Genomic DNA, 13,488 nt, shown 5'->3' on the forward strand with positions numbered 1-13,488 from the left:
CACACACACACACACACACACACACACACACACACACACACACACACACACACAAGTTCCAAAACACGTTTCCAGCACTCCCATACCTTCAGTGACTTCCACACTGTACATTTGTTACACAGAACATTTAGTTAGAAGGATTGTTTTGTTCAACTGCTGATTCAGCACAGGATGCTGACATTTGTTTTGAGGGATCACTACATAGCAGGAGTGGGATTTCTGCCTTTTCCTCACTGTTTTGTAATGTTATAGTTGGTACTTGCAAATACCATAGCTCTACCCCCTCCATGGAGAACGTAGGGGGCTTGTACCTTGCATAAAACTTTGTTTTGTTATGCTTTTTGATTTACTGAGTTTAAAACATTTTAGTCATTGTAGTGTATACCAATTGAGCAAGTCAGTGATGTAGAGAAATATTATCACATGCATATATGTCACATTTGTTCATCTTTTTTTCTGATGAAGTTTCAATGTACATGTGACAAAAGAAGTAATAAATTTGCACTTTCCCGTGCAGTGTTCATAGCATGTTACAGAGACAGAACATGCTGAATACAAATGGATAACCAGGCTACATGCAGACAAATGTCCAGGCTTAAATAAGACTGTGTGTTAAACCTGTTTTAAAATTGAAGCAATATAGAAGTTAGAAGCTGCAGTCCTTGTGCCTTCTGTCTAGATGCTATCCAAAGTTCTGGTGCAGTGTGACATGCTGTCCTTGAGTATCATTGTCTAGAGGGAAGACACACACACACACACACACACACACACACACACACACACACACACACACACACACACAAATACACACACTAGGTGGAATCGTGTACTCACTTTGAAGGCATTTTATTTTAATCAACAAATTCCAAATATCTCTTCCTCTATAAAACAAAAACCAGGTGGCTTCCCTGTGTTGCAAGTCCTGTTGCAAAACCTTACGTTACATAGTCATATGCTTTCTTTATATCCACAAGCCTCATAACCACATTCATCTTCTTTCACAGACTTACTGATAAAGAACATTGCTGCAGTCACTTGTCCTCTGCAATGGAATTTACTACCTTACCAGGTTCCTAGACTGTCTACCTTTAAAAGGTGCCTAAAGTACATTTACTGCATAACAACTTTGTTCTTAATCACTTTTTTTTTCAGTAATAAATCTTTATTATTTTATCAAATTTTTTTATACAGCAAAGAAAAAAAAAAGATACAAATAATACCCAAATTAAACTAGTAACACCCATACTACAAACTATGTACACTATTTACATAAATGCTTCCATCCGTTAAACAACATCAATGAAGAAAAGAAAGGAGCATGTGATAACAAAATTCAAAAGATCTACTATCATTAAAATGAATTGTTCTTACCAACTTTCAAACTAAGTATGCATGTCCTGGGGTTGAACTGAGTTTGGTACATTAAGCTAATATAATGTTGAAAATTTGTTCCCACACCTTCGGGTGATTAATATTCCTTTTATTATCCTTAAATAAAAGTTTGTGTGCTAAAATATGTTTCATGGCTAAACCTTTAAAGTTTTCCCATGAGGTTTGGAATGGAGTCAACCAATTTGTAGCTATATAAAGTTTCATTAGTAAGAAAATATTCATACGTATAATCATTTGGGTTCTATCCAAATTATTAGGAGGGATATGTAGAATCATGAACTCCCAAGAAAGTGTAGACTGTTGATAACCCATCTTTTGTAGTTGGATTTTTAAGGAATTCCAAAGCTTGTATATACATTTACAGCTCCAGAACATGTGCAAGAGGTCTGCCATTTGATCTTTACAGTATGGACATTTGGGCGAGTTTTTCAAGTTAAATTTATGCAAGCTAAGGCGTGTATAGTAGGCATTATTAAATATCATCAATTGTGTAAATATTAATTTTTGGAGAGAAACTGATTTTATTGTTAAGTTAATTGCCTTTAGTATTTTATTATCTTCTATCAATGGTATTTTATCTTTCCAATATTTTGACAAGAGTATTTGATTTTGGTATTTCAACTCTTTTATCAGTTCACTTGTAGAGGTAATAAATTTGGTATCTTGTCTAAGAGTTAACCATAAGTTTGAACAGTTAGTTAACGTTTCCTCATCAATTTTAAAGTCTTTAAAGTAATTTATAGTGAGATCCTTTAATTGTCTCAAAATTGTTAAGTAAGATTTTGGAAGATTCATCCCCTGCAACATATCATGAACTGAATGATTAAGATATGGATATATCTCAAGTAAAGTTAGATTAATTAGAAGTGGATATTTTTAAGATCTATTAATTTATTATTAATTTTCAAATTTGGGTTCTTATGAAAGGGTTGAAAGATCATCATATGTTGCAAGAGATTTAATGATTGGAAAAGATTTTGTATTAGACTTATATATACTCTAATATGCTCCATTAAAGAAAATAATTTAAAAGTATCTTTACTTAAAAAGGGTAAAGCTTTCGGGTTAATATTCAAATTTTCAATGTGTTTATGATTTATAACTACCCATTTGTGTGACCATTTATTACTAGAAATCTCATAGTACACTATTCTTAAGATTCTATTAGAATTTATTATTAAGTAATACATTTCAAAATTAGGTAGATCTAGGCCTCCTTTATTTTTTGGAGTCATCAAGTTGTCATATGATATTCTAGTCTTCGTAGGTTCCCATATAAATTTAGCCGATTCCCTGTGAATTTGTTTGAAAAATTTCCTGGGGCTCAAGACTTGAGTGGCTCTAAAAATGTACAGAATTCTGGGTAGCACATTCATTTTAATTATTGAAACTTTTGCCATTGTTGGTAATTTCGGATTATTCCATCTTCTCAAGTCGGACAATATATGATCCCAAAGAAACTTAACATTATTCACATAGAAATCTCTGTTACCTGTAGAAAAGATAACACCCAAGTACTTTATCTTGTTCTCCGATTTAACTTGTCCTACCAATGGTAAAAGAGAAAAAGGTTTTGGTGTTTTCAAAGGAAATAAGTTGTTGTTTTTAAGGTTTATTTTGTAGTTGGATACTTCAGCAAAATCTTCCACTGCCTTTAGTATTTTTTTAGTATCTGAAATTGGAGTCGTACAATAGATATTGAGGTCATCAGCAAAGGCAGTCATAGATATTTTAGTGCCATAAATTATTGCAGCATTATGAAATATATTTTGCTTAATATGTAAAAATAATGGTTCTAAATACAGATTTAATAATATAGGAGATAAAGGACAGCCCTGACAAGTTCCGTTCTTAATTTGTATTCTTTTAGAAACATTTTTATTAATATATAAAGTTGTATATGGGTTATTATATAATATTTGTAATGTTGAAATAAATTCTTGAGGTATATTAAAGTATGATAAAACATTGAACAAAACTACAAAAAAACTCTATCGAATGCTTTTTGTGCATCAATAATGAGAGCGTAAACATTAATATTTTTTGACAGGCATAAGAAATTAATGTATGTAGTGATAAAGTATTGTCAGTAGTTTGGCATTCATAAATCCGGCCTGTTCATTAGATATTATTGAGTCTATTACCTTCTTCAATCTATTAGCTAAGATAGATGTCAAAATTTTCATGTCAATATTTAAAAGAGAGATAGGTCTATAGTTATTCGGGTTATGAAAGTCAGTATTTTCTTTGGGTATAAGAATTGTTCTGGATGCATTAAAGTGAGGATCACTAATTCCATTGTTAATCATATAATTAAATATATGTGGAAGTATTTTGCCAAAGGAATCACAAAAAGTTTTATAAAACCCTGCAGTCAATCCATCTGGACCTGAAGCTTTATGAGATTTCAACTTTTTAATTGTATCTATTATTTCCCCAGGGGAAATTTGCTTAATTAAATCTATTTGAGAGTTTTCATCAATTTTTGGAAAACTAATTTTTTGCAAAAAATCACTGTTAATCCCATTCGTGAAAGATTCCTGTCAATCACTGTAAAGCTGAGAATAAATCATTTCAAAAATACTCATAATATCTTCAGATTTTGTATATCTATTATTTTCTAACTGTATCTCAGTGATCTGAAAAGGTACTTTCGATTGATTAATGATTCTAGCTAATGCCCTTGAAGGCGTTTCAATATGATTAGCATATTTTGCCAACAATCTATGTTCATAAAACGACAACCTACTATTCTGGACCAAAAAGAGCTGCTTTTGACATTTTAATAGTTCTTTTTCTGTTTGCTGGTTAAATTTCCTAATTAAATCCTGTTCTAATGATTTGATTTTAGTTTCCAGTCTTTGTATATCTCTAGTTTGAATTCTTTTATAATAGGTAGCTTTTTGCAAAAAAATCCCTCTTACTTGTGCTTTAGTTGTCACCCATTCAATATTGGGTAAATGTTGTTGTTTAGATAAACTAACTAATAGAAGATCAAGAACAGCCTGAGTTTCCTGAATTATATCTTCTTTATTTAATAAATTTGGATTTAGGGTCCCATTGTACCCTCTATGTGATAAGCTATTTTTGGGGTCTTTATTAAAATTTAAAATAATTTTAGAATGATATGATAAGTATCGAGCTTGTACGGTAACACTGGGATCTAGAATAATCAAACTTTCTGAAATCAAGAAAAAATCTATTCTAGACCACATTTTGTGACAAGTTGAATAGAATGTAAAATTGTTTGTATTAAACTGATTGTTTTGTTTATAATCACTTAAAAAATGTCACTAAAACGTATTTATTATATAACTCCTTTTCTTGTGACCACTTTTAAAAGGTCCATGAAATGATTTTAAGGCATGACACCTTTTCACTTTGTTTTCATACATAAATAAGAATTTGCAATATAGTCACTTATTTATGTAAGAAAACAAAGTGATAAGGCAGGTTGTTGTTTAACTACAGGGTCAATAAAAGTTTTAAACATAGATACTGACTGCAGTCTATCTGTTTATGTTTGCATCAATCACAGATGGCTATCAGCTACAATACTTCACTTAGAAATTAAAACTACTGTTCTGGGTTTAAGGAATATACTGTATGGCTCTTTTTCAAACATAATTTTCAAATGTAACTTAAAATGTTGTGTTAAGCATGTAAGGCATGGCCACTAACAAAAATAAATGGATATAATGACAAAAGATACACTGGCTCTTTGCTGAAGATAGCAAAAAAAAGTAAGACATCAAAATATTCTTGCTGAGTGTTAGTGAAGTTAGACAAAAGATTGTTCTCACCATCGTTAACTCAGCCCCCTTACAGCTATATCATGAGGTGGACATAAACTTAACCATACAATGAAATCTGACAGCATGGTAGTTCCCCCATCAGACCATATTGAGATATAGCAAACTAAAAATAATGAAATACTTAGGGTAATGCAGGAACATCAGTTTTATAGAAAAGATCAAGATTTTATTGAAAATAAAAAGCTTAGTACAACTCTCCTGACTGAACTATACATTGATGTTTAATTGACTCTGTTATTCATTTAGTGTCTGTTTTAATCATGTGTAAGTATGAAGCGCTGAAGAATACAGACATGGTAATGATGGTTCATTTACTCAAAAAATTAGCATTGGCCCCCTACTGTCATGTAGTTGGGGGCAGGGCAGGATCTATGTGTAGGATATTATGAGTTCAGACTCAAATCACTGAATGTCTTAGCTGAAAACTCTAACTTGATGTCAGTACAATTCTTTGGGGTCATCCATTTATAAATCTTTGTGAAGGCAAGCTACCCATCCTGTTTTGTGATCAAGTTACTGCATTCCAGTTCTGTAAGAGTAACTCCATTTTGTAGTTTAGTACTAAGCTAACTGCCCTTGCGAGCCATTTTAAGCCTAGCCATTTATCCCTTGGGAGACTCAAACCCTGCACCTTGTGTTTGTAAGGCAAACACCTTAGCCATTAAGCCACCCTCCCAATCCCATTTACTTTATTATCATGGTATAACTGTATGTGTAAAATCTAGCCTTTTATTCTTTCATTATAATGTGTAATCTAGGTATCCCCCATGGATTTGCTGATTTTGTAAATAGGTCCCACCTGTCCTACAGTAGGACACATATGTAACTTGTTTACTGGGTCAAACCCTGCTATGTAGGCCTTTGAAATTGGAAACATTCACCATATCACCTGCTACTTAAAAGCAGCTGTAACATTTTTTAGTATTTTAAACTTTATTTGCACTAATGGAATGTAAGGTAGTCTGAGTTACTAAGCATTCACTGCAAAAGCTAGTCATTTAGTACACTGATCTAAACCAGACCATTACTCTTCTGTGAGTAATACTGGTAGTAGATGGTAAAGGTAAACTACATTTACATGATAAATTCAAGGGACAGATCCGTGCACTTCAGCTTTGGAATCCAGAGTGGCACATGTAATTATCTACTGCACAGCCTCCTATGAACGTAGGCCCAGTCTAAGGCACAAGATACCATGTATGCAAATCTTGCCAGCTTATTAACAAAGACTACATTCTGTCACATGATCTTTTTAAGTCTAGTCACTTGAGTAGCAAATACTTAAGTTTATCATATGAGCTAAGACGTTGTCTCATTCGATTCTCAGCTAGAGCGTCTTCTGTGTGGAGGCATACTTGAATGGGGCGTGCCTTCGTTGAAGGTTGTGCATCAGGGCTGGTAACCCAGTACATACAAATCCACTACCAATCATTAGCAGACCGGAGTTCTTCTGTGGCGACCCCTAACCGAGAAAAGCCGAAAGACACAAAAAATCATATGAACTGATGAAGCCAAATCAAGTTGCCTTTTCTTTTCTTATATCTTTCATCTGACCTTCTGAGAACTTTCCAGCCTAATCCAGCCTAATCATCTATACTAAATCTGTCGCACAGGGTAGGCCTTAGGGCAAGTGGTGCCCTAGACAAAAGGGCTTCACAGCACCCCCACACCACCTGGTGCCCCCATCCTGGTCTATTTATGTGATTCGGTTTACTGGAATAGCTCCCCTGCTAGAGAGGCACCCTAACTGGCCTGTGCCTAAGGCCAGCTATGCTGTCACATAATCATTTGAAGGCTGGCCTTGCCTTACTATGATTATCATCCAATTAAAGTTACTTGGTTCCTCTGTACTTATGCTAATACATTATTTTTTTTTTTTGTGAACTTATGCTATCAATTGTTACTACAGTCATTGTAAGCCATCAGCATTTTGTACTCCATTTCTCGAACTGTGCAAAGTCACGTGATCATCTGTGAGCCATGCCCCTACTCACATATCCAATAATAATCTGCAGTCATTTCATCTTTGGGATGATAACACATTTTTTTAACTGGTGTCAATCAGTATCTTGTCAATCAAAAAACAGACCCTTTTCACTTTATGTGATATTAGATCCAGTCACACTGCTATGAAATAGTAGATCAAGTCAGTTGATTATCTGAAAAATTTCTACTGGTACAATCGTTTAGAAAAAAAACAGTCATCAAAATTATGTTTTTACAGGACTAATCACCAAACAGGGGTTAAGGGTTGGAGGGTTGATATAATGGTTAATGTGTTTACCTTACAGATACAAGGTACAGGGTTTGATTCTGTCTCTTGCTAGGCCTAAAATCTCCCATAAGGACAACTAGCCTGGTACATATATATGGACCTATGAATAGGCCATTCCTGATGGTTTTATCAACTAATTTCCTTGGTCTAACTCATGATGTCTGATCATAAGGGTAACGTCAAGTGAGTGCAGCATTTGGAAATAAAATCTTTTATTTAATCCTCTGCCAAAATCAGTCAAGGCAACCTCTAGAAAGTGACAAAATTACATGATTATTTGAAGCCTGTCTTTGGCTATAACTGTTGTATGAAATAACTCATTAATTAATTTTCTGTCTGTGAGCCTAAGCAGCTGATAAAACTCTGGGTTTCAAAGTTTAATGTGGTTATGACCAAATGCAATTTCTGGCTTGTTATCCGAAGTGGCATTCTGTCACATGATCCTGTGTATCTAATCAGAGATCAAATTCAGTCACCTAATTTTCAGTCCTAGTCCTACCACTTTATTCTCTTTTGGTAACAAATCACCTAGTCTGTCAAGAATATATCCACTCTCATCTGTTAAATAAAAATCTGTGATCATTTTAACTCTTGCATACTTAGTCATGACATTGTTTGTGGCCGTTTGCAGTTAAGTGATTCATTAAAAACAAACCTTTCACGCAGTCACATTTACTACATCTTTTCACTTAACAACTAGGTACCAAACCAAACAGGTTGACTCCCTGAAACAATAAATCTAATAATCTGGGCAGAGTCTGATACAATCAAATAATTCCCAGATTTTAGTCCTAATTAATAGAGGCAATAAGAAAAAAAGCAGTCATTCACTTTACTGTTGTGCCAAAGTCACAGAAATCTATTAGAAGACATATATTTCCCCTCATTTTTTATATCCACGTGCTCCTTTAATGTCAGATGTAGCCAGTTAGTGACCTTTTCCTTAATCCTGATAAGACCATCTCATGTAACTAAATCCATCTTATATTCTTATCCTCTTATGACTCACACAATTGGTCTTTCCTTGCGTTTAGCCACAAAATCGCTAACAGGCCTTTATGCATACGAATGACCTAAGGTTTTGCAAAAAGTGAGCTGAAGAAGTCCAAAAGAAAGAAATATGATAAACGTGCTCATTTGTATGTTAGAAACTCCCTGCTATAAGTCTTATTACAATGGCTATAGTTGCCTGTAACGTTTACTGATTTTAATCTCAATGGATTGCAGTAAAGTGCATTGAATTATTACTGTACTCCATGGCAGTTATAACCTTTATAGATAGTTTCATAGATTATAGGTTACCTTATATTCTCTTCCTGTGATTATGAGCACATAATCCCAAAGAATGAACAGAATCTCATATGACAAAAAAAAAAAAAACAATCTTCCTACCAAAATGTAACTCAGAGTTTGCCATAATTTGGATTAGAATTGCTGTTTGTGACTTCTGCTATAGGATTCTGATTTTTTTGCTGGCATGCATGGTATTCTGAAATTCACCATTTTATTATTTATCTGGTTGTAGTACCATCCACAGGCACATAATCCTCTGACTATAAAACTAATCATTTGTCCATCAGACTTCTAAGTCATTAGTTATTTTACTTTATTTTCATTTACTGAAAATGTCCACTGTGTGAAACCACTTTTTCAGTGGAAGCCCAGGGAGAAAAACTCCACGAAGATAACAATACAATAAAAAAATTCAACATTAATGACAGTATAAGCTGCATGCAGAATTTTATACAAGTTTATAAAAAGTTTCAGGGAAGCAGAATGCATTTCAAATATTCATGGATACATTGTAAGCCATCATATCTAAGTACAAGTCATACATGAATATAGGCATTGTTAGACTTCAGACCATCAAACTGCATTGGAATAAATACACTTGATCCTTTGGATCCTTACTGCTTTTTGAATCTGAACTGCTAGATTTTAACACTTGGTCCTAGTTCTGTTAATTACCTGGTACATACTCTACTTAGATTCTTTGGGTTAGTATTTTTTGTGCGTGAGTGTAATGCACTAATATCCAGAAGTACCTATTTCAACCACTGCCTGAGAGTATGATTTGAGCAGAATTAATGAAATATGACAATGATGCAAACAAAGCTGTATATGTCAGTAACAATACCACACAGTGTTTAAAATAACACTAAAAATAAAACAGATATTATCATATTTCAGTGTTTAAATCAAATCATACATGCATGCTATTATAAACTAAACTATCAATCTGACAGTCACTGTGGCAAGTGAAAAATAAATATGTAATCTTATGTTCTGACCAAATCCTTAGCAGTTTATTAAGACTGTAAATAACTGCAATCATGAATGCATTGTGGGGGAATTTCAATTTGCCCTTCCCCAATGTTGTGCTCATTTGCATACTCAGTATTTGACTATGCTTCCAAGTTTAGGGATAAGTGCCTCCAGCTAAAGAGTAAGGGCATGCATAATCTTAGAACAAATGTTATAACTGAATCCTGTAAATCTAAAGTATTCTCTCTGATCCACTACCAACACAAAGTTTTACTGCAGAGGGGTAAATGTACCTTTATTTAACTTCTAGCTGGGGGTGAAGGTCTGCTTTGTTCACAGTTCTGTAGGACTATCAAATCACCATTGAAACTTGGGAAGATATAAAAAATATTTCATGTAATTTCTTAGCATGAGAAAAACTGGAATGGTGTACTATGTTTATTACATTTAAAAATATACATATTATCTGCCAGAATGAGTCACATGTTTTAAAATGTGTCAATGCATCCACTTCGTTCACCATTCTTTAAAAGTTCTGCCTAGGTTTGTGTTCAAAATTATTTTTGTTAGAAGTCTAAGCTGATATGCTCCTCTGCCATTTACCATGTGTACAAGTATAATAAATGGGTGAAAATTAAGATCTCAGATATGTCAGGCATCTGCACAAGTGGGAAAAGCATAATACAACTTCCACTTACAGCAGTGTGCTATTCGTGTTCAACATTCAAAGAAATACTTCTTATTCGGTTTTCATTCGGAATTCAGTTTTTGCTGCACTTCCATAGATCCACATGTTTCTCACTGCACTTGCAGAGACTTGCACAGGTGTTTCTGGACCTTCCCTCCAGAGTGCGCCACCTTGACAATAATGGCAGTAATCACTAAACGTTTAGAACAAGGTACGTCTCTAAATTCACTTTCAGAGAACACAACATTTTTCACACTCCTCTTGGAGTAGCACAGGGCTTCTGTAATTTCTTGAGACAATACAGCTCCTGAGTTGCTTCTAGAATACTGTGATGTTCTCACTTACTTTAAAGGAGCAGGTAAAACTCATTGACTTTCTGAACAAGGTATGGTTGCCACTACTTTTTCTCAGTGATATATAGTTTCCATTCTCAGGGACCTTATGTTATATTTGCCATGAAACCAAAATGGCTCAGGCTTAATGTTCATGAGGTCTTTCTCCTCCTCCCAAGACACACAGCCATCCTCTCCTATCTGAATACAGGCCATTTACCCCACTCAGAATTGATAACTTTGTATCTGTTTATTACTGGCTAACAAGGTAAGCAGACTGGATATTTCTTAAGTAGGGCACAAACCACATTTCACAAGTAGTATAATATTTATTGTGGAGTATTCCTATTATAGTAGAGTAAAACATACAGACTGTTGTTTATCAAAGCCGATAACCATAGTGTATATGTCGAGCAGCATAGAACTGTTGTCACTAAACAAATAATTGTAGCTTGTGTTACTCATCGCTTCACAACTCATTATTACTTCTGCTTTTACTTTCTTGGCATATTCACGGAAGGGAGGCAGCACATTCCCCTAGCAAGACTCAGCGGGACAGTCGGCAACAAGAAGCCCAGCTGCAGAAGTACTGCCAGAGTGCTAATAAGGTAACTAATGACATAATTGTTATATAAATCATAATAGCACAGCATTACTTTCTGAACTGCATCCATCTGCAAAAAAAGATCAATGAACCATTTTTTTTACCATGCACTTAGCATGACCGATAGTGCTGCTAGCAATAGCTTTACAGAGACTATAAGAAAAGACTGCAGGAGTATGCAGCCTGAGTTTGTGTTCTTACTTTCCTGTTGTCCATTATAGTACCCCACATTGCTACATCTCAACATGGTAAACTAAAAGAAATTATGTTGAGTTAATTTCTAAGATAGGAGCAACTAAACTATCATTTTTCTAAATATGTGAGATTTGTCAAAGAAAGTGATTTACTTCCTGCCTTCTGTAGTGGCTGTGTGTCTTAAAATTAATATATCTCCTTTGAAAGGCTGGTTAAACTCTTTTGCATCCACTGCAGCAGTAATAATTCAGTTCCAGTTATGCAGAAAATAGTGTAATCATACAACAGTAACAAGCGGTACTTCAGTAATCTGAGTGAAAGTGACTTTCAGCTATACCAGAGTATAGGAAAGAAGGAAGCACTGATAAAAGTGTATCATAATATTACTCCAAGCTTTATCAAGAGTTATACTTATTACATAGTATTACATCAGTGAGGGCTTTTAAAAAATTATTTTCTTGAATAGAGGTCAGTAATGTGGCAAACAATACACTACCCATCCAAAATAGATCTTTGAATGTATTGCTACCTGAAAATGAAAAAGTGTTAGTGAATAAAACTATAAAAAAAGATTTTTTTAATAATGAATGCTTTTGATTGAACCACTCTAAAAAGTAAAAATTAAGGAAGAACAGTGAAAACTTTGCAAAAGAAGCACAGACAAGCTGATTTCAGAAAAGTATTAGAGGTCGGTTTTGTTGATTTTAGTATTGAGGTACAAGAAGAAGTTGCAGGAATCAGCAAAAACAACCTCGAATGCTTTTCTGAAATCATCTTGGCTGTGTTTCATTTGCAAAGTTCTCACTGTTCTTCCTTATTTTTTTACTGTTTAGAGTGGTTCAATAAAAGGCATTCATTATTAAAAAGACTTTTTTATATTTTTATTTTTTACTCTTTAGTCTTTAAGTAAAATATTGTCCCTCTGTCATTAGTGAGACAGAAAATCTCAGAAAATGTCTCATTAATGACAGGCGGATAATATTTTACTTAAAGATTAAAATATTGTCCCTTTTTCATTATTATACTGTATACACAGTCATTATAGTGCACCAGTTTCTTGACCAGTCTTCCAAAGATAGAGTACTGTTTTAAAGTAGATTGATCTGGCCTCACAGCAATTTCTGCTAAGCAGTTTGTATTGGATTCACACTAGCAACAGGTTCATTCTGAATACATTTTCAACTTCTGACCTCTGGTATGGCATTCCATTATTACTCTGAGAAACGTGTTTACACAAAAAAGATGGTAGAGTTTATCTGACTCATTACTCCAAAACAGCACATGGGAATTTGAATGTTTCAACAAATGAGCTTCTTAAAGACCATTCTGGTTACCTAAGTGCTTTCTGTTCTTCTTACATAACTGCATATCTGAGCATCGCATATAGTATGATCGTGGTTATTCCATCTACGGGAGCACTACGGCCTTTCCTTTCCAGAAATGTGACACAGAGGAGCGAAAGTGAAGAACAGTATTAGGGTATGGATTTAAAAAAAAGTAAAAAAGGAGTGGTTAGAGAGGATACAGGGTATAAGATATGTGTGTGTGTGTGTGTGTGTGTGTGTGTGTGTGTGTGTGTGTGTGTGTGTGTGTTTGTGTGTATGTGTGTGTGTGTGTGTGTGTGTGTGTGTGTGCATGTTTGTGTATGAGCATGTGTGTGTGTGTGTGTGTGTGTGTGTGTGTGTGTGTGTGTATTGTCTTACAAATGCCTGAGGGACAATATTTTAAAGACTAAAATGTTGTCCCTCTGTCATTATTACAATGCTTTTTATTGAAATTGGCTTATCAAGACAGAACCACAGAGGGACTTGGGGATTCCAAGATGGTTGCTAATCACTAGACATGCATTAGACGCTGCTCCTATAATTAAAAAAACTATCCGCATTCCAGCCGCAACACCTAACTCTCAGATCGATAGATTG

General features: G+C 34.4%; 1 protein-coding gene across 1 annotated transcript in view; it reads left to right on the forward strand.

Annotated features, from left to right (window-relative positions):
- The window catches only part of LOC122793068, a 970,692-nt gene that overhangs the window by 560,584 nt on the left and 396,620 nt on the right, over window positions 1-13,488 (forward strand). The window contains exon 14 of the mRNA XM_044060776.1: window positions 11,288-11,375. Within this exon, the coding sequence (XP_043916711.1) occupies window positions 11,288-11,375 (88 nt within the window). The remainder of the gene's footprint in view (window positions 1-11,287; window positions 11,376-13,488) is intronic.

This window comes from Protopterus annectens, chromosome 1.part0, assembly GCF_019279795.1.
Source record: "Protopterus annectens isolate FY-2018-M chromosome 1.part0, PAN1.0, whole genome shotgun sequence".
Classification (NCBI taxonomy): domain Eukaryota; kingdom Metazoa; phylum Chordata; order Ceratodontiformes; family Protopteridae; genus Protopterus; species Protopterus annectens.